General features: G+C 44.2%; 2 protein-coding genes across 2 annotated transcripts; one reads left to right on the plus strand and one right to left on the minus strand.

Moving 5' to 3' along the window:
* Positions 1-5,126: 5,126 nt before the first annotated feature.
* Positions 5,127-6,065, plus strand: LOC142071082 (olfactory receptor 52N4-like). The gene has a single exon (XM_075125390.1). It carries the CDS (start codon positions 5,127-5,129, stop codon positions 6,063-6,065), a length of 939 nt encoding a protein of 312 aa, XP_074981491.1.
* A 9,520-nt stretch (positions 6,066-15,585) lies between these two features.
* Positions 15,586-16,524, minus strand: LOC142071085 (olfactory receptor 52E2-like). The gene has a single exon (XM_075125393.1). It carries the CDS (start codon positions 16,522-16,524, stop codon positions 15,586-15,588), a length of 939 nt encoding a protein of 312 aa, XP_074981494.1.
* Between the last annotated feature and the right edge of the window lie 6,549 nt (positions 16,525-23,073).

Genomic DNA, 23,073 nt, shown 5'->3' on the forward strand with positions numbered 1-23,073 from the left:
ATTATTATCAAGCCTCCCCAGGAAAGGGGGTGTAGGGCTTGGGGAGATATTTTGTGGGGAAGACGTCTCCAAGTGGGCTCTTTCCCTCTTCTTTGTTTAACACTCTTGGTGGTGGCAGCATACTGTTCAAGGACAAGGCAAAGTTTGTAGCGTGGGGAAGTTTTTAACCTAAGCTGGTAGAAAGAAGCTTGGGGGTCTTTCATGCAGGTCCCCACATCTGTACCCCGGAGTTCAGAGTGGGGAAGGAACCTTGACAATACTACTTCATTTTCTTTCAACTTATTCAAAAATGATCTGGGGTAAACAGTGAGGTGGCAAAGTTTGCAGATGATACTGAACTTCACAAGATAGTTAAGACCAAAGCAGACTGTGAAGAACTTCAAAAAGATCTCCTAAAACTGAGTGATTGGGCAACAAAATGGCAAATGAAATTTAATGTGGATAAATGTAAAGTAATGCACAATGTAAAAAATAACCTCAACTATATTTTACCCCGCCTGACCTTAAAAATCTCAAAGGAAGGCAATTCCACCAACTTCCTAGGTAACGCATTCCAGTGTTTCACCACCCTCCTAGTGAAAAAGATTTTCCTAATATCCAACCTAAACCTCCCCCACTACAACTTGAGACCATTACTCCTCTTTCTGTCATCTGCCACCACTGAGAACAGTCGAGATCCATCCTCTTTGGAACCCCCTTTCAGGTCGTTGAAAGCAGCTATCCAATCTCCCCTCATTCTTCTCTTCTGCAGACTAAACAATCGCTCTGCTAGATGTTCTCCAATTTTTCCACATCCTTCTTGTAGGGTGGGGCCCAAAACTGGACACACTACTCCAGATGAGGCCTCACCAGTGTCAAATAGAGGGGAACGATCACGTCCCTCAATCTGCTGGTAATGACCCTACTTATACAGGCAAAATGCCATTAGCCTTCTTAGCAACGAGGGCACACTGTTGACTCATATCCAGCTTCTCGTCCTCTGTAACCTCTAGGTCCTTTTCTGCAGAACTGCTGCCGAACCATTTGGTCCCTAGCCTGTGGCAATGCATGGGACTCTTCCATCCTAAGTGCAGAAATCTGTGCTTGTCTTTCTTGAACGTCATCATATTTCTTTTGGTCCAATCCTCTAATTTGTCTAGGGCCCTCTGTATCCTATCCCTACCCTCCAGCGTATCTACCTCTCCTCCCAGTTTAGTGTCATCTGCAAACTTGCTGAGGGTGGAGGACCAACCCTTGGGGCACTCCACTTGATACCGGCTGCCAGCTAGACATGGAACCATTTATCATGATCCGTTGAGCCCAACAATCTAGCCAGCTTGCTATCCACCTTATAGTCCATTCATCTAACCCATACTTCTTTAACTTGCTGGCAAGACTACTGTAGGAGACCGTATCAAAAGCTTTGCTAAAATCAAGGAATAACATGTCCACTGCTTTTCCCTCATCCACAGAGCCAGTTAGCTCATCATAGAAGGCAATTAGGTTAGTCAGGCATGACTTGCCCTTGGTGAATCCATGCTGACTGTTCCTGATCACTTTCCTCTCCTCTAAGTGCTTCAGAATTGATTCCTTGAGGACCTGCTCCATGATTTTTGCAGGGACTGAGGTGAGATTGACTGGCCTGTAGTTCCCCGGATCCTCCTTCTTCCCTTTTTTACAGATGGGCACTACATTATCTAGGACCTCCCCAAGTCACCATGAGTTTTCAAAGATAATGGTTAATGACTCTGCAATCACATCCGCCACCTCCTTTAGCACCCTCAGATGCAGTGTATCTGGCCCCATGGACTTGTGCTCTTTCAGCTTTTCTAATTAGTCCCAAACCACTTCTTTCTCCACAGACAGCTGGTCACCTCCTCCCCATGCTGTGCTGCCCTGTGAACACTGAGAACAGTCTAGATCTATCCTCTTTGGAACCCCCTTTCAGGTAGTTGACAGCAGCTATCAAATCCCTCCTCATTCTTCTCTTCCGCAGACTAAAGAATCCCCGTTCCCTCAGCCTCTCCTCATAACTCATGTGTTTCAGTCCCCTAATCATTTTTGTTGCCCTCCACTGGACTCTTTCCAATTTTTCCACATCCTTCTTGTAGTGTGGGGCCCAAAGCTGGACACAGTACTAAAGATGAGGCCTCACCAATGTCGAATGGAGGGTCACGATCACTTCCCTCGACCTGCTGGCAATGCCCCTACACTCTGCACTTGTCCTTAGAATATCAGGGTTGGAAGGGACCCCAGAAGGTCATGTAGTCCAAAAGGTCATCTAGTTCCTTGTTGAAACTCATCAGATTTCTTTTGGCCCAATCCTCCAATTTGTCTAGGTCCCTCATTATCCTATCCCTACCCTCCAGCGTATCTACCTCTCCTCCCAGTTTAGTGTCATCTGCAAACTTGCTGAGTGTGCAATCCACACCATCCTCCAGATCATTTAGGAAGATATTGAACAAAAACGGCACCAGGACCGACCTTTGGGGCACTCCACTTGATACCGGCTGCCAACTAGACATGGAGCCATTGATAACTACCCATTGAGCACCACAATCTAGCCAACTTTCTACCCACCTTATAGTCCATTCATCCAGCCCATACTTCTTTAACTTGCTGGCAAGAATACTGTGGGACTATACATAATATACATAGCTATATTAGAACACACATTGTTTGCTTCAACCCAGTCGACCAACCAATCTAGATTGCTCTGAATCAGTGAGGTGTCCTCTTCATTATCTACGGTTCCCCAGTTTTGTGTCATCTGCAAACTTCATCGATATTCAGGCGTTAGAATAGCTAGCAGCTGAGTTGTTGTCACATGTCTCTGCTTACACTTCTCAGGTAATATCTGTAACTTGTATCTCAGACAAAGCTGCTTGCCTGCATAAAAGTGTCTCACCAAAAGAAACAAGGGAAGGAACAGAGCTGTAGGCCTGTAGCCCTAAATACCAAGACCCTTGTGCTCTTCGTGCCCATTCTCTTCAGAACAAAGTCATAGCCCAGCATTAAAATGACTCATAGACTAACAGACGTATTGGAGCATGAGCTTTCTTGGGTGAATACCCAACGGCGAAGTGTGTATTCACGCACGAAAGCTCATGCTCCAATACATATCTTAGTCTATAAGGTGCCACAGGACTCTTTGCCGCTTTTACAGATCCAGACTAACATGGCTATCCCTCTGAAGATTAAAATTACTGTTTCCTTGGGGGAAACTTGGCTCTTTTCAATATACGAATTGCAATGTGGATCAGACCTATAGTCCATCTAGTCCAGTGTCCTGTCTCTGACAGCGACAGCCCAGATGTAGCAGAAGAAGTAAGAAACCCAGCAGGAGGTAGATTCAGGGTCTCACCCTCATGCCTAACAGCTAGCTTTTGGCTTGTGTCTTGAAACACCTCAGTCTATAGATATTCCAAAATATTTATTTAGCTGTAACAATTGTAACTGGATAGTCTTTCTATCCATGTAAATCTCCAAACCCTTCCTCATTCTCATTTACCTTACAGCCTCAAATACCTCTTGTGACAACGAGTTCCTCAGTCTAATTAGGCATTGTCCGAATAAAGCATTTGTATCCATTGGTTTTGATTTTTCTACTTTTCGGTTTAATTTAATGTCCTTTTGATCTTGTGTTATGAGACAGGGAGAACACAGTCTCCATCTACTCTCCACCAATCTGTATTTCATAGACTTTTCTCATGGGCCCTCTAATGCACCTCCTTGGTGAGGTAAACATCCCAGACTTTACATCCTGTATCCATATAAGAGTTTCCCCAGGCCCTTGATCATTCTTGTTGACTATGCCGGAACCCCTCTAGTTCTGTAATACATTGTGTGAAAAGGGTGCCCTGTACTTCACAGAGGAGACCAGAGGAACGTGAAACATTGACTGATCTCATGGCATTTTATTTCCTTTATGATTCCCCAACCCATTCCTCCTGGATCCCAATGTTTTCCTTAGTTTCTGGACATACTTGCACTGTGAGCAGGGGTTTACAGAGCTGTGTACCATGATGCCCATCTCCCTGTCCTGAGTTCAGAGAGTTAAAGTAGAACCTGGTAAGGTGTTTAAGGAATTCAAGCTTTTCCCTCCAATGGGCATGCACATTGCAGTTTTTGACATTGAAATTTTTGACATTTTGACATCTGCCATCATGCTGCCCTTTCACCTTGCTTGATTAGCTCCCTCTGAGGACTTCTCTGGACTTGACTATGACCTAAATAATCTGGAGCCATCTGCAAATGTTGTCATCTCACTGTTCACCAATATTTCTCGAGTGTTCATAATTATACAATATTTATTGTACTATTTGTTATAAAACAAATGTGTCACGGAGTCCCTGGGCGATGCTCTGGAACTGCTCCCTATGAAGCCAGTCAGGACTCTGGGGAAGTCTCCTTTCTGTGAGCAGACTGTCTTCGGGACACACAGATCACACAACTTCCTGGGTCTTACCTCGGAGCATTCAGCATCGTCTGCCCCTCCGTGTGCTTCCCACAGCGAGTCCGCCCAGGCGGGGTCCTGAGGAAGCTAGAGGGTCCTGCCCCGCAACTTGGCAGTCAGACATGACTCTCAGCCAGCCAGTAAAACAGAAAGTTTATTAGACGACAGGAACATGGTCTAAAACAGAGCTTGCAGGTACAGAGAACAGGACCCCTCAGCTGGGTCCATTTTGGGGGCAGTGAGCCAGTAACCCATGTCTGCACTTCACCCCATGACCCCAGCCAGCCCCAAACTCAAGCTCTTGCCAGCCCCTCCTCCTCTGGGCTTTGTCCCTTTCCCGGGCCAGGAGGGCACCTGATTCCTTCGTTCTCCAACACTTTAGCTCTTTCCTTGCAGGGGAGAAGGGCGCAGGGAAACAGTTGCCAGGAAACAGTGTGTGTGTCAGCCATTCTCTGTGTCCAGACCCCTGCACACACGTGCCTTCTAGGGCTCTGCAAGGATCGTACACCCTTATCCCACCACCTAGTTACTTAAGAACTGCATAGGGGAAACTGAGGCACACCCACACTATTCAGAGGAAACATTAAGAACAGTCCCACTTTGTCACAACATGTAACCCCCCTAATTCTCCTTCTTTCCCTTTACAGACACCTGGAACATTTTCGAGCCCAATTGATGCACAGACCACCACATGGCAGCTTTCAACCTCAGTGACTATGACCATTCATCATTCATCCTAACAGGGATCCCTGGCCTGGAAGCTGCTCACAGCTGGATTTCCATCCCTTTCTCTATGTTCTACATTATTGGCCTGTTGCTAACTTCCATGGTTCTGTTTGTTGTAGGCAAAGAGGAGACCCTGCATGCACCAATGTACCTGCTGCTCTGCATGCTGGGGCTCACAGAAATCAGCGCATCTACTGCCATCGTGCCAAAGGCACTGTGTATATTTTGGTTCAATTTGAAACACATTACTGTGGGCAGCTGTCTCACCCAGATGTGCTTCCTTCACGTGGTTTCTGTTACACATTCAGCCATCCTCACGACAATGGCCTTTGATCGCTATGTTGCCATATGTAAACCTCTGAGATATGCCACCATCCTCACCAATGCACGAATAGCTAAGCTAGGGCTAGTGTGTTTGACAAGAGCTGTTCTCTTCATTCTGCCCCTGCCTCTGCTCCTGAGCAAGCTGCCATTCTGTGCCAGCCGCATTATCCCCCACACGTACTGTGACCACATGGCTGTGGCAAAGATGTCGTGTGGGGACACTACAGTTAACAGGATATACATCTTATTCGTAGTATTTATAGTCCTTGGGTTTGACCTGACACTTATTGTTGTCTCGTATGGTCTGATAATCAGGGCCGTCCTCAGAATCTCCTCCAAGGAAGCCCACCAGAAAGCCCTTAACACATGTACAGCCCACATCTGTGTGATTCTGATTTCTTGTACTCTCGCCCTCTTCTCTCATCTGAAACACTGGTTCAGTCAGGGCATCACTCCCTATGTACACGTCATCTTGTCCAACCTGTATTATCTCCTCCTTCCTATGCTCAACCCTATCGTTTATGGTATCAAAACCAAAGAGCTTCGTGACAAAGTGCGCAAATACATCTGCAGAATGTGATCACCTGGGGCCACTGACTCCAAACCTCTGTGACATGAGGGGGGAAATGATATCTCCTCATTAATCAAGGGTGTTCTATCCAAGTTTGGCTGAGCTCATCATTGTGGAAATTCACAGACTTTAAAGCTCCTCCCACCTAACATCTTATCACTCCATCACCAAGCACTGCTCTCTCGGTTGCTGAGTTCCCTCTCTCTGACCATATCCTGATCACTTTTGGTGTCACCCATCAGCCCCCACCTCTACACAACGTGTCACTTGGCATTCCTTTTACTTCCATACCAGCAGAAGACACTGCAGCTTTCTGAAGCAAGGGGGCTTCCCATTAGACCCTGTGTGAACAGTATTCTTGATCAGTTTGGTGAAATAAAGCTATGCTTTCTGATAGACAAAAGAAAAGAAAAGAAAAGAAAAGAAAAGAAAAGAAAAGAAAAGAAAAGAAAGCAACTATAATTCTGAACTTCTTTATCATAACTACAGTGATCTGGTGAGCAAAATTAACCTGATTTTTCTAGGACCAATAATTCAGGAAGCCCGGAGGATAAACCGAATGTTTCCGTTGGAAAGTGCTAGTACAGGAAAGCTGCTGCAGGACCTGAGGACATTCTACTAGAACTTCTTGCTGAGAGTTGTGAAACTGTGTGTTTTTGAGAACTGGACCATGTTACCCTAGATTTGAGGGGTGTGTAGCCCAGAATGTGATCAAGCTAATTGCAGCCATAGAGTGTGCATTCAGTAACTATGAATTAATAAAAGAGACCATCACATAGTTAAGTGTTAATTGGAAAGCAGGCTTTTAGATGCAAGGTTACAATCTAGCTGGCAGGTCCTGCTAATGAGAATGGGAGGAGTGGACAGACAAGTAAATATATGAGAAAGGAAGTAGATAAATGGATGTAAACCTTGACTTTAGATGCCTCAGATAGTAGAAGTTTTTTGAAAGTTAGGAAAAGTGATGATCCAGTAGGGGTCACTATGACCTATGTGTTTTGTAGAAGTTATACAAGATTACCTAATACAGAGTACTTTGGAGCAGGCCCATGAAGCCATCTTTAGAGATGTTTTTTCCTGACACTCTTTCTCCCTGGTGGGTGAGCAACTGGCCACTGCGAACCTGCTGTTAGTTGCTCAATACTCTTCCAGATGTTAGGTGAATATGTGGGATATTCTAAACCTATTGCTTATGTCTCTGTGTGCTTAAATAGAAGAAACTGCAGAGATAGACAAGAGCATGTTTACTCATATTTCATCCTTGATCAGACAGAATTGCTGTGTTCTCATTTCTTTATTCCTGACACTGCCTGGAGTGAAAGAGTTAAGTTGCCCCACCTGGGGGGTTTGAAAAACCTGCTTAACATATTGCTGTGTTAAACTACGACATCGCCTTGGAGATTAATAACTTATGACTTTTCAAAGTCACTTTTGGAGTCACTTTCAGCTAGAACTTTCAAAATACATAGTAACTATTCCCGTTGTCCAAGGCATCAAATGTAGTTTTGAGATTTCATCTAGGAATTTGTGAAAGAGTTGAAACAGAGACTGCCATGAACTGTCCAGGTGATTAGGGAGGTGGTGGAATCTCCATCCTTTGAGGTTTTTAAGGTCAGGCTTGACAAAGCCCTGGCTGGGATGATTTAATTGGGGATTGGTCCTGCTTTGAGCAGGGGGTTGGACTAGATGACCTCCTGAGGTCCCTTTCAACCCTGATATTCTATGATTCTATGATCCCATCACTACCACCATGTCAAGGTTCCTACCCCACTCTGAACTTTAGGATACAGATGTGGTGACCTGCATGAAAGACCCTATAAGCTTATTCTTACCAGCTTAGGTTAAAAACTTCCCCAAGGTACAAACTTTGACTTGTCCTTGAACAGTATGCTGCCACCACCAAGCATTTTAAACAAAGAACAGGGAAAGAGACCACATGGAGACATCTTCCCCCAAAATATCACCCCCAAGTCCCACACACCCTTTCCTGGGGAAGGTTCGATAATAATCCTCACCAATTGGTACAAGTGAATACATAGCCAAACCCTTGGATCTTAAGAACAATGAAAAATCAATCAGATTCTTAAAAGAATTATTTTATTTAAAGAAAAGGTAAAAGAACCACCTCTGTAGAATCAGGATGGTAAATACTTTACAGGGTAATCAGATTCAAAACACAGAGAATCCCTCTAGGCAAAACCTTAAGTTACAAAAAGACACAAAAACAGGAATACACATTCCATTCAGCACATCTTATTTTACAAGCCATTAAAGAAAAGAAAATCTAACACATTTTCTAGCTAGATTACTTACTAACTTTACAGGAGTTGTAAGGCTGCATTCCTGATCTGTTCCCAGCAAAAGCATCACACAGACAGACCCATTCTGGATCTATTGCCAGCGAGATTTCCTTAGCTTCTTAAGCCTTTACAGGTGAAAGGGTTTTGCCTCTGGCCAGGAGGGATTTTATAGCACTGTAAACAGAAAGGTGGTTACCCTTCCCTTTATATTTGTGACATATGTGTATATATGTATAGTATGTATGTTTACATATAACACCACGTTATACCCAAGCATAATCATGTTTTTCCAATCTGGTGTTGTCATCTGACCCTTTTACTTTGGTGCCGCAGACAGCAACACTTTTATTAGGGAAATTAGAGTTATCACCTGTATCATCCCTACGAGTAGCCTGAGTGTTTTGAAATACTGGGATTGGCATTGTTACAGTGTGTTTCACAGTGCTATGTGTATGAGACGTGAAACAGACATTGGGAGTAGTGACATTACAAAAGAGTCCTTTCTATATAAACGTCTTGTAATTAGTTATTACACAGTACTGTCCATTGATTTTATAGGTTAATCTTACAGCTGGTTGATGCCCTCTGGTAAAATTTACTGGGCAGAAAACAGGAATGTCTAGTTTCTTTGGTCCAGGGGTTGCATTGTTCTGTGATACACCAGTAGCTGATGTAGATCCATTTGTTTTTTATGGATGCTGTCTTCCAGAGAGCCTACTGAATGGACAGTAACCAATTTATCAAATGTTGCTGTGTCAGGATGTAGTGTTGGTACCCGGACACTGAGCAGGATTGTTTTGAATAACATGGGCCTCCATTAGGATGCAGTGTCACTAACACAAATTATGACTGGTACTAACAGGGAAATTGTTTCTCCTTTTTGTAGGTAAGATGTAACATATTTTTACCACATTTTTCCCCTTCCCTTCATGTTGTTTGCTGCTATTTGTTTCTTGATTTTTACCTGTGTGTTGGTGAAAGAGTTTTTTCAATGCTACGCACATGGTAAATGACTCAGAGCAATAATTCCGTACAGCAATAGTGCAGTCATACAGCATTAATACAGTTGCTATTACATAGGATTCAAGTTTAAATTAACTGTGGTGGTTTTTAGCTGATTGCCACCTTAATTCTCCATATATGGTAGACTGAGGTTTATTTGACAAATCTCTTTTTTATAAAGCACTTCATTTTCCTTTTCTTGGTGCTGAGGTAGTCCAAATAGCAAATAAAGGGGATCCATCAAGTCCAGCATTCAGATGAGAGATGAATGCTTCCCTCTCAGGGCATCCCTGCGGCAGGCCCTCCCTTCCCTCAGAGAGGGACATTTGGGCAGTTGTTGAGGGAGAAATTCTGCCTTCCCTCAGCTGAACTCCCTTGGAGCTGCTGGTAGCTGTTCTCCTTTCCTCTCTGGTCTGCCACAAAATGAGCTGCTCCCCTGACTTTTTGCCCTTCTCAAGCACTTCTCTTCACACTGGATTTGTCTGACCCATTTTCCTGATCATTTACCTGCTGAACGTTTGGCTCCTTTCAACTCAACTTGAAATGTAGCTACAAGTTCAGTGGCTTTGGAAAGTAACCCTGCTGCTTTTCACTACAGGTCTGTGTCTTTGGATTGTGGCAGTTTGGAAACAGCACTTGCCATTTCCACAATCTTTCTGTGAAGCACAGTGAGAAAAACTGAACTAAAATTCTCCAATAATTTCTTGAGAGCTGAAGGTTCATAAACATCAGCAGCCTTTTTTGTTCAGGAGAATTATTTCTGTGGGTGCCTTCATTGTGTCTAAAATCTGAGAGGAAGCAGTGAGACCAAAGAGGGAGATGGAGGAAATTGATTATCCCCCTCTATTCAGCACTGGAGTATTGCGTCCTGTTTTTGGGTCCCCTACTACAGAAAGGATGTGGACAAGTTGGAGAAAGTCCAGCATAGGACCATGAAAATGATGAGGGGGCTGGGGCACATGAATTATGAGGAGAGGCTGAGCGAACCTGTATTATTTAGTCTGCAGAAAAGACGAGTGAGGGGGGATTTGGTAGAAGTCTTCAACTACCTAATGGGTGGTTTCAAAGGGGATGTAGCTTGGCTCTTTTCAGTGGTGGTAGATGGCAGAACAAGGAGCAATGGTCTCAAGTTGCAGTGGGGGAGGTCTAGGGTGGATAGTAAGAAAAAATACTTCCCTAGGAGGTGGTGATACACTGGAATGGGTTACCTAGGGAGGCGGATGAATCTCCAAAACGAGAGGTTTTTAAGGCCCAGCTTGACAAAGCCCTGGCTGGGATGATTTAGTTGGGGTTGGTAATGCCTGGAGCAGGGGGTTGGACTACATGACTCCTGAGGTCTCTTCCAACTCTAATCTTCTATGATTCTAGCATTCATTCTGGTTGTTGGTCAATTTTCTAGTCAATTCCTTGAAGAAGCTTTCATTGTTTATGAAATCTGTTCAAGAGGCCAAACACAAAATATCAGTTTTCATCCTCTAAGCCCATAATAGAATAGTACAGATGGGGGAAAAGGTTTTATATTATAACAGTCTCTGGGAAGCCATCTCATACAGTGACATTATAATCCCCTTACTCAGAAAGGGTGCTCCCCAAAGTTACACATTTCAGGTTTTAGCAGTTAAATGAAGATTTCACAAGTTACACATCTCATTACACATCACTAAAATCCAACCCATCCATTTGTCCCAGTTCCCTAATGTAAGTGGGGAACTATTGTGGGGAATTTTCTGGCTTCTGCAATACCCCAGGGGAATTGGCTAATGAAAAGCTCGGATTCCCCACTCACATTCCCTTTATCCCAAGGCCTGCCTACCCTCAAGCACTCCCCTTCCACTCTCCTGTGTGGCAGAGTCCTCATAATGGCGACACAGCTGGGCCTTGGATTTCTTGGAAGCTGAAACCCCAGTCCCATCGTGGTCACTTAGGACAGGGGCTAGGGTGTCCCCACTTGGGTTACTCCCTTCACACCAGATGCTTCCCTGACCCCCTAATGACTGCATTAAATTCAAACCTAATATAATCTAGAAAACACCAACTAGAAGAAAAATAAGGAAAAAATGGGAAAGATTCAAAGAAATAAGGAACCCCACTTGTTGGGGATGGGGACATTACAAACCACCATCTCTGGGATGTTAGGAAAGTTCACAGTCTGTTCCTCATTCGTCCCAGGCCTCCTGCCCAGGCTCTGTTTGTGCTGCGGTGATACCCTGGGTCAAACACTTGGTCTGGCAGTGGCCACACACCTTCAGACTCTAAGTAGCAGGACCTTTCTCCCCAGCAGCTACCCTCCCTTCAGAGTCACATCCCCTGTTCTGAGTCCAGCCTTCAAGGACCTGAAGTCTGGTGACATCTCCCTGTGTGGAGCCCTCTGCCCATGGCTCACCTTGCTCTTCCCATTGTACTTGGCTGTCATGTTACTTGTAGCATGGCTGGCATACAATACCTTGGCTCTGAACCCGAAGCTCCCCACTGTAGTTCAGCCTTCTCTCCCTGTTGGTGCACCTGGTCTGTTCGGATCCAGCCCTGACTTCTTGTCTCCTCCAGCTGCAGGTCCCCAGCTCTGCCTCAGCCTTGCTGTTCTGCCTCCAGCCTAGTTCTGGCTCTTCTGGCTCAGTGCTCCTTCTCTGGCTCTGGCCCAGCTCTGCCTCCTGGGCTGCTTCTCTTGCCCTTATGTTTCCGGATGCTTCTCCTGTGCGTCCAGTTCAGCTTGAGGTGCTGCTCAGGTTTGACAGAATTCTACTGCATTCAGAGCCCCAAATCACTTCAAAATGCAGCTGAGATCAACTTAAATGTATTTCTTGAAACAAAGAGTTCTTTGTTTTTTTTAATTATTATTATTTTTTATTTATTACCAGCAGGAGTTTGTCCACATTAGCAAGAAAGTCATGAGATGACAATCAAATTCAAAATTACAACCCCACTACTGGTCCTTGTATCCAGACTGAGGGTTGGCAGGTGTTTAAAAAAAAAACGGCCTGTAACGGTGTCAAATAGCCAAAAGGAACCCAAAACATAAGTAGTGTAAAAACAGCAAGAACATTATATTATTATTTTTTTCTAAATGCATTCTTCGATGGGTAGTCAATGTCCATATTTTGATTTGAACTAGTTTGTTACTGTTAATCTCTCGAAGGCAACATTTCATCCTTGCTCCTATCACTGGAAGGAGAAGAATACCTCTGCTGCTGGCCGTACATATCAGCAGTGACCAGTGAGAACATTTCTTTTGCTGGTGCAAACGCTTCACAACAGATTCTGTTGTTGCATGCATACCCTAATATGACAAATCTTTTCTTAAAGTTCCTCTTGTTGGACAGTTTTGTTTGTATCAAGTTAATCTAAGAAAACAGTCTTTCAAAAGCAGCATTACTAAAAGGTAGCAACAGCAATGAAAGAGCAAACAAGTCAAGTTCACTAAAAACTTTGTCCCCTGTGGAATCCATGTGTTTGAGACATTCAGCACAAAACTGTTCTCCATGGTTGTTCTGAGTAAAAGGCCAGTGAACCGTAGGCAAAACTCTCCCCTGCTGCTCCAACTGTCCAAGTCTCCATGAAACAATGGCAAAATGAGAAATTGACCAATATAGGCCATGAAGGACTTACTACTGCAAGCAATTCGATCATAGAATCATAGAAGATTAGGGTTGGAAGAGACCTTAGGAGGTCATCTCATCCAATCCCCTGCTCAAAGCAGCACCAACACCAACTAAATCATCCCAGTCAAGCCGGCCTTAAAAACCTCAAAGGATGGAGATTCCACCACCTCCTTAATCACCTGGACAGTTCATGGCAGTCTCTGTTTCAACTCTTTCACAAAGTCCAAAATGAAATCTCAACACCTACATTTGATGCCTTGGACAACGGGAATAGTTACTATGTATTTTGAAAGTTCTAGCTTAAAGAGACTCCAAAAGTGACTATGAAAAGTGATAAGTTATTCGTGTCCAAAGCGATTTTGTAGTTTAACACAGCAATATGTAACACCGTTTTTCAAAACCCCCAGGTGGGGCAACTTAACTCTTTCACTCCAGGCGGTATCAGGAATAAAGAAATGAGAACACAGCAATTCTGTCTGATCAAGGATGAAATACGAGTAAACATGCTCTTGTCTAACTCTGCAGTTTCTTCTATTTAAGCATACAGAGACATAAGCAATAGGTTTAGAATATCCCACATATTCACCTAACATCTGGAACAGTATTGAGCAATTAACAGCAGGTTCGCAGTGGCCAGTTGCTCACCCACCAGGGAGAAAGAGTGTCAGGAAAAACATCTCCAAAGATGGTTCAGAGGGCTGCTCCAAAGTACTTTGTATTAGGTAATCTTTTATAACTTCTACAAAACACATAGGTCATAGTGACCCCTACTGGATCATCACTTTTCCTAACTTTCAAAAAACTTCTACTATCTGAGGCATCTAAAGTCAAGGTTTACATCCATTTATCTACTTCCTTTCTCATATATTTACTTGTCTGTCCACTCCTCCCATTCTCATTAGCAGGACCTGCCAGCTAGATTGTAACCTTGCATCTAAAAGCCTGCTTTCCAATTAACACTTAACTATGTGATGGTCTCTTTTATTAATTCATAGTGACTGAATGCACACCCTGTGGCTGCAATTAGCTTGATCACATTCTGGGGTACACACCCCTCAAATCTAGGGTAACACAGTCCAGTTCTTAAAAACACAAAGTTTCACAACTCTCAGGAAGAAGTTCTAGTAGAATGTCCTCAGGTCCTGCAGCAGCTTTCCTGTGCTAGCACTTTCCAATGGAAACATTCGGTTTATCCTCCGGGCTTCCTGAATTATTGGTCCTAGAAAAATCAGGTAAATTTTGCTCACCAGATCACTGTAGTTATAATGAAGAAGTTCAGAATTGTAGTTGCTTTCTTTTCTTTTCTTTTGTCTATCAGAAAGCATAGCTTTATTTCACCAAACTGAACAAGAATGCTGTTCACACAGGGTCTAATGGGAAGCCCCCTTGCTTCAGAAAGCTGCAGTGTCTTCTGCTGGTATGGAAGTAAAAGGAATGCCAAGTGACATGGTGTGTAGAGGTGGGGGCTGATGGGTGACTGTCATAAATATAAAGGGAAGGGTAAACCCCTTTAATTCCCACCTGGCCAGAGGAAAAATCCTCTCACCTGTACAGGGTTAAGAAGCTAAAGGTAACCTTGCTGGCACCTGACCAAAATAACCAATGAGGAGACAAGATACTTTCAAAAGCTGGGGGGAGGGAGAGAAACAAAGGGTCTGTGTCTGTCTATATGCTGCTTTTTGCCGGGGATAGACCAGGAATGGAGTCTTAGATCTTTTAGTAAGTAATCTAGCTAGGTATGTGTTAGATTATGATTTCTTTAAATGGCTGAGAAAAGAATTGTGCTGATTAGAATAACTATTTCTGTCTGTGTATCTTTTTTGTAACTTAAGGTTTTGCCGAGAGGGGTTCTCTATGTTTTGAATCTAATTATCCTGTAAGGTATCTACCATCCTGATTTTACAGAGGGGATTTCTTTATTTCTATTTACTCCTATTTCTATTAAAAGTCTTCTTGTAAGAAAACTGAATGCTTTTTCATTCTTCTCAGGTCCAAGGGTTTGGGTCTGTGGTCACCTATGCAAATTGGTGAGGCTTTTTATCCAACATTTCCCAGGAAAGGGGGGGGTGCAAGTGTTGGGAGGATTGTTCATTGTTCTTAAGATCCAAGGGTCTGGGTCTGTACTCACCTAGGCAAATTGGTGTGGCTTTTTACCAAACCTTGTCCAGGAAGTGGGGTGCAAGGTTTTGGGAAGTATTTTGGGGGGAAAGATGTTTCCAAACAGCTCTTCCCCAGTAACCAGTATTTGTTTGTTGGTGGTAGCGGCCAATCCAAGGACAAAGGGTGGAATATTTTGTACCTTGGGGAAGTTTTTGACCTAAGTTGGTAAAGATAAGCTCAGGAGGTTTTCATGCAGGTCCCCACATCTGTACCCTAGGTTTCAGAGTGGGGGAGGAACCTTGACAGTGACACTGAAAGTGATCAGGATATGGTCAGAGAGAGGGAACTCAGCAACAGAGAGAGCAGTGCTTGGTGATGGAGTGATAAGATGTTAGGTGTGAGGAGCTTTAAAGTCTGTGAATTTCCACAATGATGAGCTCAGCCAAACTTGGATAGAACACCCTTGATTTATGAGGGGATATCATTTCCCCCCTCATGAAACAGAGGTTTGGAGTCAGTGGTCCGAGGTGATCACATTCTGCAGATGTATTTGCGCACTTTGTCATGAAGCTCTTTGGTTTTGATACCATAAACGATAGGGTTGAGCATAGGAAGGAGGAGGTGATACAGGCTGGAAAAGACGACGTGTACATAGGGATTGATGCCCTGACTGAACCAGTGTGTCAGATTACAAAAGATGCCGAGAGTACAAGAAATCAAAATCACACAGATGTGGCCTGTGCAGGTGTTAAGGGCTTTCTGGTGAGCTTTCTCGGAGGGGATTCTGAGGACGGCCCTGATTATCAGACCATACGAGACAGCAATAACTGTCAGGTCAAACCCAAGGACTATAAATACTAACAAGAAGATGTATATCCTGTTGACTGTGATGTCCCCACACGACATCTTTGCCACAGCCATGTGGTCGCAGTATGTGTGGGGGATAATGCGGTTGGCACAGAATGGCAGCCTGCTCAGGAGCAGAGGCAGGGGCAGAATGAAGAGAACAGCTCTTGTCAAACACACTAGCGCTAGCTTAGCTATTCGTGCGTTGGTGAGGATGGTGGCATATCTCAGAGGGTTACATATGGCAACATAGCGATCAAAGGCCATTGTCGTGAGGATGGCTGAATGTGTCACAGAAACCACGTGAAGGAAGAACATCTGGGTGAGACAGCTGCCCACAGTAATGCCTTTCAAATTGAACCAAAATATACCCAGTGCCTTTGGCACGATGGCAGTAGACGCGCTGATTTCTGTGAGCCCCAGCATGCAGAGCAGCAGGTACATTGGTGCATGCAGGGTCTCCTCTTTGCCTACAACAAACAGAACCATGACATTTTCCAACAGGCCAATAATGTAGAACGTAAAGAAAGGGATGGAAATCCAGATGTGAGCAGCTTCCAGGCCAGGGATTCCTGTTAGGATGAATGATGAACGGTCATAGTCACTGAGGTTGAAAGCTGCCATGCAGTGGTCTGTGCGTCGATTGGGCTCAGAAATGCTCCAGGTGTCTGTAGAGGGAAAGAAGCAGAGTGAGGGGAGTTACATGTTGTGATGAAGTGGGACTGTTCTTAATGTTTCCTCTGAATAGTGTGGGGGTGCCTCAGTTTCCCCTCTGCAGTTCTTAAGTATCTAGGTGGTGCGATAAGGGTGTATGATCCTTGCAGAGCCCTAGAGGGCAGGTTTGTGCAGGGGTCTGGACACAGAGAATGGCTGACACCCTGTTTCCTGGCAACTGTTTGCCTGGGCCCTTCCCCCCTGCAAGGTGAGAGCTAAAGGGTTGGAGAACAAAGGAATCAGGTGCCCTCCTGGCCCGGGAAAGGGACAGAGCCCAGAGGAGGAGGGGCTGGAGAGAGTTTGAGTTTGGGGCTGGCTGGGGACATGGGGTGAAGTGCAGGCGTGGTTGTCTGGCTCACTGCCCCCAAAATGGACCCAGCTGAGGGGTCTTGTTCTCTGCAACTACAAGCTCTGTTTTAGACCATGTTCCTGTCGTCTAATAAACCTTCTCTTTTACTGGCAGGCTGAGAGTCACATCTGACTGCCAAGTTGTGGGGCAGGACCGTCTGGCTTCCCCAGGACCCCGCCTGGGCGGACTTGCTGTGGGAAGCACACAGAGCGGCAGAAGATGCTGAATACTCCGAGGTCAGACCCAGGAAGGTGGAAGCTGTGTGAGCTGTGTGTCCTGAAGACAGTCTGCTCACAGAAAGGAGACTTCCCCAGAGTCCTGACTGGCTTCGAAGGGAGCAGTTCCAGAGCATTGCCCAGGGACGCCGTGACACATGTTTTATAACAAATAGTACAATAAATATTGTATAATTATGAACACTCGAGAAAGACTGGTGAACAGTGAGGTGACAACATTTGCAGATGGCTCCAGATTATTTAGGTCATAGTCAAGTCCAGAGAAGTCCTCAGAGGGAGCTAACCAAGCAAGGTGAATGGGCAGCATGATGGCAGATGGACTTCAATGTCAAAAACTGCAATGTGCATGCCCATTGGAGGGAAAAGCTTGAATTCCTTAAACACCTTAGAAGGTTCTACTTTAACTGTCTGAACTCAGGACAGGGAGCTGGGCATCATGGTACACAGCTCTGTAAAACCCTGCTCACAGTGCAAGTATGGCCAGAAACTAAGGAAAACATGGGGATCCAGGAGGAATGGGTTGGGGAATCATAAAGGAAAGAAAATGCCATAAGATCAAACAGTCAATTTTTCACGCTCCTCCGGCCTCCTCTGTGAAGTACGGGGCAACCTTTTCACACATGTTATTAAAGAACTAGAGGGGTTCAGGCATAGTCAACAAGAATGATCAAGGGCCTGGGGAAACTCTTATATGGATATAGGTTGTAAAGTCTGGGATGTTTACCTCACCAAGGAGGTGCATTAGAGGGGCCATGAGAAAAGTCTATGAAATACAGATTGGTGGAGAGTAGATGGAGACTGTGTTCTCCCTGTCTCAAAAGACAAGATCAAGAGAAAGTTAAATTAAACTGAACTGTAGAAAAATCAGAACCAATGTATACAAATGATTTATTCAGTCAATGCCTAATTAGACTGAGGAACTCGTTGTCACAAGAGGTCTTTGAGGCTGTAAGGTAAATGAGAATGAGGAAGGGTTTGGAGATTTACATGGATAGAAAGACTATCCAGTTACAATTGTTACAGCTAAATAAATATTTTGGAATATCTATAGACTGAGGTGTTTCAAGACACAAGCCAAGAGCTAGCTGTCAGGCATGAGGATGAGACCCTGAATCCACCTCCTGCTGGGTTTCTTACTTCTTCTGCTGCATCTGGGCTGTCGCTGTCAGAGACAGGACACTGGACTGGATGGACTATAGGTCTGAACCACATTGCAATTCGTATATTGAAAAGAGCCAAGTTTCCCCCCAAGGAAACAGTCATTTTAATCTTCAGAGGGATAGCCATGTTAGTCTGGGTCTGTAGAAGCGGCAAAGAGTCCTGTGGCACCTAATAGACTAACAGATGTATTGGAGCATGAGCTTTAGTGGGTGAATACCCACTTCGTCGGATGCATGGACGAAGTGGGTATTCACCCATGAAAGCTCATGCTCCAATATGTCTGTTTGTCTATGAGTCATTTTAATGCTGGGCTATGACTTTGTTCTGAACAGAATGGGCACAAACAGCACAAGGGTCTAGGTATTTAGGGCTACAGACCTGCAGCTCTGTTACTTCCCTTGTGTCTTTTGGTGAGACACTTCCATGCAGGCAACCAGCTTTGTCTGAGATATAAGTTACAGATATTACCTGAGAAGTGTAAGCAGAGACATGTGGCAACAATTCGGCTGCTAGCCATTCTCATGCCTGAATATCGATGAAGTTTGCAGATGACACAAAATTGAGGGATCGTAAATAATGAAGAGGACAGCTCACTGATTCAGTGCAATCTAGATTGGTTGGTCAATTGGGTTGAAGCTAACAGTGTGTGTTCTAATATAGCTATGTATATTATGTATATTCCCACAGTATTCTTGCCAGCAAGTTAAAGAAGTATGGGTTGGATGAATGGACTATAAGGTGGGTAGAAAGTTGGCTAGATTGTTGGGCTCAATGGGTAGTGATCAATGGCTCCATGTCTAGTTGGCAGCTGGTATCAAGTGGAGTGTCCCAAGAGTTGGTCTTGGTGCTGGTTTTGTTCAATATCTTCATAAATGATCTGGAGGATGGTGTGGATTGCACCCTCAGCAAGTTCGCAGATGACACTAAACTGGGAGGAGTGTTAAATACGCTGGAGGGTAGGGATAGGATACAGAGGGCCCTAGACAAACTGGAGGATTGGGCCAAAAGAAATCTGATGAGATTCAACAAGGACAAGTGCAGAGTCCTGCACTTAGGACGGAAGAATCCAATGCACCGCTACAGACTAGGGACCGAGTGGCTAGGCAGCAGTTCTGCAGAAAAGGACCTAGGGGTTACAGTGGATGAGAAGCTGGATATGAGTCAACAGTGTGCCCTTCTTGCCAAGAAGGTCAATGGCATTTGGGTTGTATAAGTAGGGGCATTGCAAGCAGATCAAGGGACGTGATCTTTCCTCACTATTCCTCATTTTTGAGGCCTCATCTGGAGTACTGTGTCCAGCTTTGGGCCCCACACTACAAGAAGGATGTGGAAAAATTGGAAAACATCTAGCGGAGGGACTGTTTAGTCTGCAGAAGAGAAGAATGAGCGGGGTTTGATAGCTGCTTTCATCTACCTGAAAGGGGGTTCCAAAGAGGATGGATCTAGACTGTTCTCAGTTTTAGCAGATGACAGAAAGAGGAGTAATGGTCTAAAGTTGCAGTGGGGGAGGTTTAGGTTGGATAGTAGGAAAAACTTTTTCCCGAGGAGGGCGGTAAAGCACTGGAATGCGTTACCTAGGGAGGTAGTGGAATCACCTTTCTTTGAGGTTTTTAAGGTCAGGTTTGACAAAGCCCTGGCTGGGATGATTTAGTTGGGAATTGGTCCTGCTTTGAGCAGGGGGTTGGACTAGATGACCTGCTGAGGTCCCTTCCAACCCTGATATTCTAGGATTCTATGATTTTTCTAATGCCACTATATCTTTTTTGAGATGAGGAGACCACATCTGTATGCAGTATTCAAGATGCGGGCATACCATGGATGTATATAAGGTCAGTAAGATATTCTCCATCTTATTCTCTATCCCTTTTTTAATTATTATTAACATCCCGTTTGCTTTTTTGACTGCCACTGCACACTGCTTGGACGTCTGCAGAGAACCATCCATGATGACTCCAAGATCTCTTTCCTGGTTAGTTGTAGCTAAATCAGCCCCCATCATATTGTATGTATAGTTGGGGTTATTTTTTTCCAATGTGCATTACTTTACATTTATCCACATTACATTTCATTTGTCGTTTTGTTGCCCAATCACTCAGTTTTATGAGATCTTTTTGAAGTTCTTCACAGTCTGCTTTGGTCTTAACTATCTTGTGAAGTTTAGTATCATCTGCAAATTTTGCCACCTCACTGTTTACCCCAGATCATTTATGAATAAGTTGAATAGGATTGGTCCTAGGACCGACCCTTGTGGAACACCACTAGTTACCCCTCTCCATTCTGAGAATTTGCCAGTTATTACTACCCTTTGTTCCCTGTCTTTTAACCAGATCTCAATCCATGAAAGGAACTTCCCTCTTATCCCATGACAACATATGGATCTTGATTTGAACCCTGGAACTGTTTCAGAGCCCTTAGTGCTATCTTCAGTGCAGAAACAAGCAACTCACCGAAATCCCATGTAGCAGAGAGAGGAAATCTCCTAACTGTGACAGGAAGGCAGAGCCCCAAGAATTAGTGTATGAATCTCACATGTCTGGCACTCAGCATGCTGGGCAGCGACTTTTATGATTTCCCTGTACAGTCCCTGTGGACTCTCAGGTTGGCCAGGAGTCCCAAATAATTCCTTCAGCTCCACGAGCTGTGGGCAGAGCAGAAAATAGACCCTGGGAACTACAGCTTGAGAGCCTTCCCTGGAAGTGAATAAACGATTCGCCAAGAACAGGTCCTCAGATTTTCAAGGCAAACTGAGTCTTGCAGACTGTTCAGCCTAGCAATTCACAATTGCTATTTTTTTCTGTGTGTAACGTACTGTCATCTGCACCATGTCTGGGAATGCTGCCACAAGGTACGGGACCAATAACCATTTTCCATTGATCGTAGCAGCATACCAACACATACTGCCCATGCACTTGTCATATCCACTCCATTAGCCTCTGAAAATCACTGCCACCCTCTTGAGGCCAAAATAATTTGATAGTGAACTGATGCAAGGAGCCATTAGGAAAGGGATAGATAAGAATAGAGAAAATAAAATAATGCCACTCTATAACTATCACAGCATGGATATTGCATGCAATTCTGGCCACCTCATTTTAAAAAAAAAGATAAATTAGAAATGGAAAAGGTACAGAGAAGGGCAAGAAAATGATTAGGTGGGTATGGAAAAGCTTCCACCTGAGGAGAGATTAAACAGACTGGGACTTTTCAGCTTGCAACAGAAACGACTAAGAGGGGATAAGATAGAGAATCTATTTTAAGGTCTAAAATGGTGACTGGTGTGGAGAAAGTGAATAGAGAAATCTTGTTTACTCCTTCACATAACACAAGAACGAGGGGTCATCCAAGGAAATCACTAGGCATCCCGTTAAAACAAAGAAAATGAAGTGGTATTGTAAAGGTTCCTTCCCCACTCTGAACTCTGGGGTACAGATGTGGGGACCTGCATGAAAGACCCCCTAAGCTTCTTTCTACCAGCACAGTGAATTTTTCAAGCCAAAACCTAACACATTTTCTCGCTCAATTACTTACTCACTTTACAGGAGCTGGAGGGCTTGCATCCTTGATCTGATCCCAGCAATGTTATCACACACACAGACAAACAAAAGTCTTTCCCCTCCTCCCCCAGTTGAAAATATCTTGTCCCCTCATTGGTCATTTTGTGTCGGGTGCCAGCAAGATTACCTTAGCTTTTTAAGCCTTTACAGGTGAAAGGATTTTGCCTCTGGCCAGGAGGGATTTTATACCACGGTATACAGAAAGGTGGTTACCCTTCCCTTTATATTTATGACAAGTACACACAACACACAGTCAACTTGTGGAACTCATTATTCTAGCAAGGGGATATTGCGAAGGCCAAAGGTATAATTGGGTTCAAAAAAGAACTAGATAAATTCATGGAGCCTAGGTCCATCAATGGCTGTTAGCCAAAATCTTCAGGTATTCAACACTATCTTCAGGGAGTCCCCAGCCTCAGACAAGCTGATGATAGGACTGGGTGACAGGAGATGGATCCCTTGATAATAGTCCTTTTCTGTTCTTTCCCTCTGAAACACCTGGCATTGGCACTGTTAGAAGACAGGATACTGGACTAGATGGACCATTGGTCTGACCCATTATGGCCGTTCTTATGTTCTTATCTAAGTCTCCTTTTTCTAATCTGGGTGCTCGATCTGATAGTCGACGTGGCACACGTGCCTCACTACGTCAAACATTCCCTGCCATTGAACCAGTAATGTGAAAAGTAAACTTGGCAATAACGATAACATTGAATCACCCATTTTGAACACTCGTGGCTGGACCCCTTTGTTTTAGGCCTTCTCTTGCACCCATTATGCATTTAGCAAAATTCTTCTAGCAAATGCCCACAAAGTCTTGAGGCACTTTCTTAATTTGAGAATGTATTGGACTATGTTCATTGCCGGGGGTCTTTGCTCCTCCATGTTTCTCCAAGCAGGTCTGGAAAGCTTAAAGTCTGCTTCCCAAACAGCAGTTGAAAGGGAGAAAACTTGGAGGCTTGAGGCAATTTCCTGTCCGAAAAAAGGAAGTCGGGGAAGAGTTGGTCTCAGCATTTGGAATTTGAGGATACAAACTTCTTTAATGTCGCCATCAAAGTTCAGTGAAATTGCTATGCAGACCAGTCAGTTCTTAATGTCTTTACCCTCAGTAGGTAACACAGTTCTTTAATTGTAAAGTGAAGTCAGGTCCTTGATCAAT

This window comes from Caretta caretta, chromosome 1 (genome assembly GCF_965140235.1).
Source record: "Caretta caretta isolate rCarCar2 chromosome 1, rCarCar1.hap1, whole genome shotgun sequence".
Lineage (NCBI taxonomy): Eukaryota > Metazoa > Chordata > Testudines > Cheloniidae > Caretta > Caretta caretta.

Excerpts from the sequence above, each read along its gene's own strand:
- LOC142071082 (XM_075125390.1), top strand. The coding sequence starts at position 5,127 with ATGGCAGCTTTCAACCTCAGTGACTATGACCATTCATCATTCATCCTA.
- LOC142071085 (XM_075125393.1), bottom strand. The coding sequence starts at position 16,524 with ATGGCAGCTTTCAACCTCAGTGACTATGACCGTTCATCATTCATCCTA.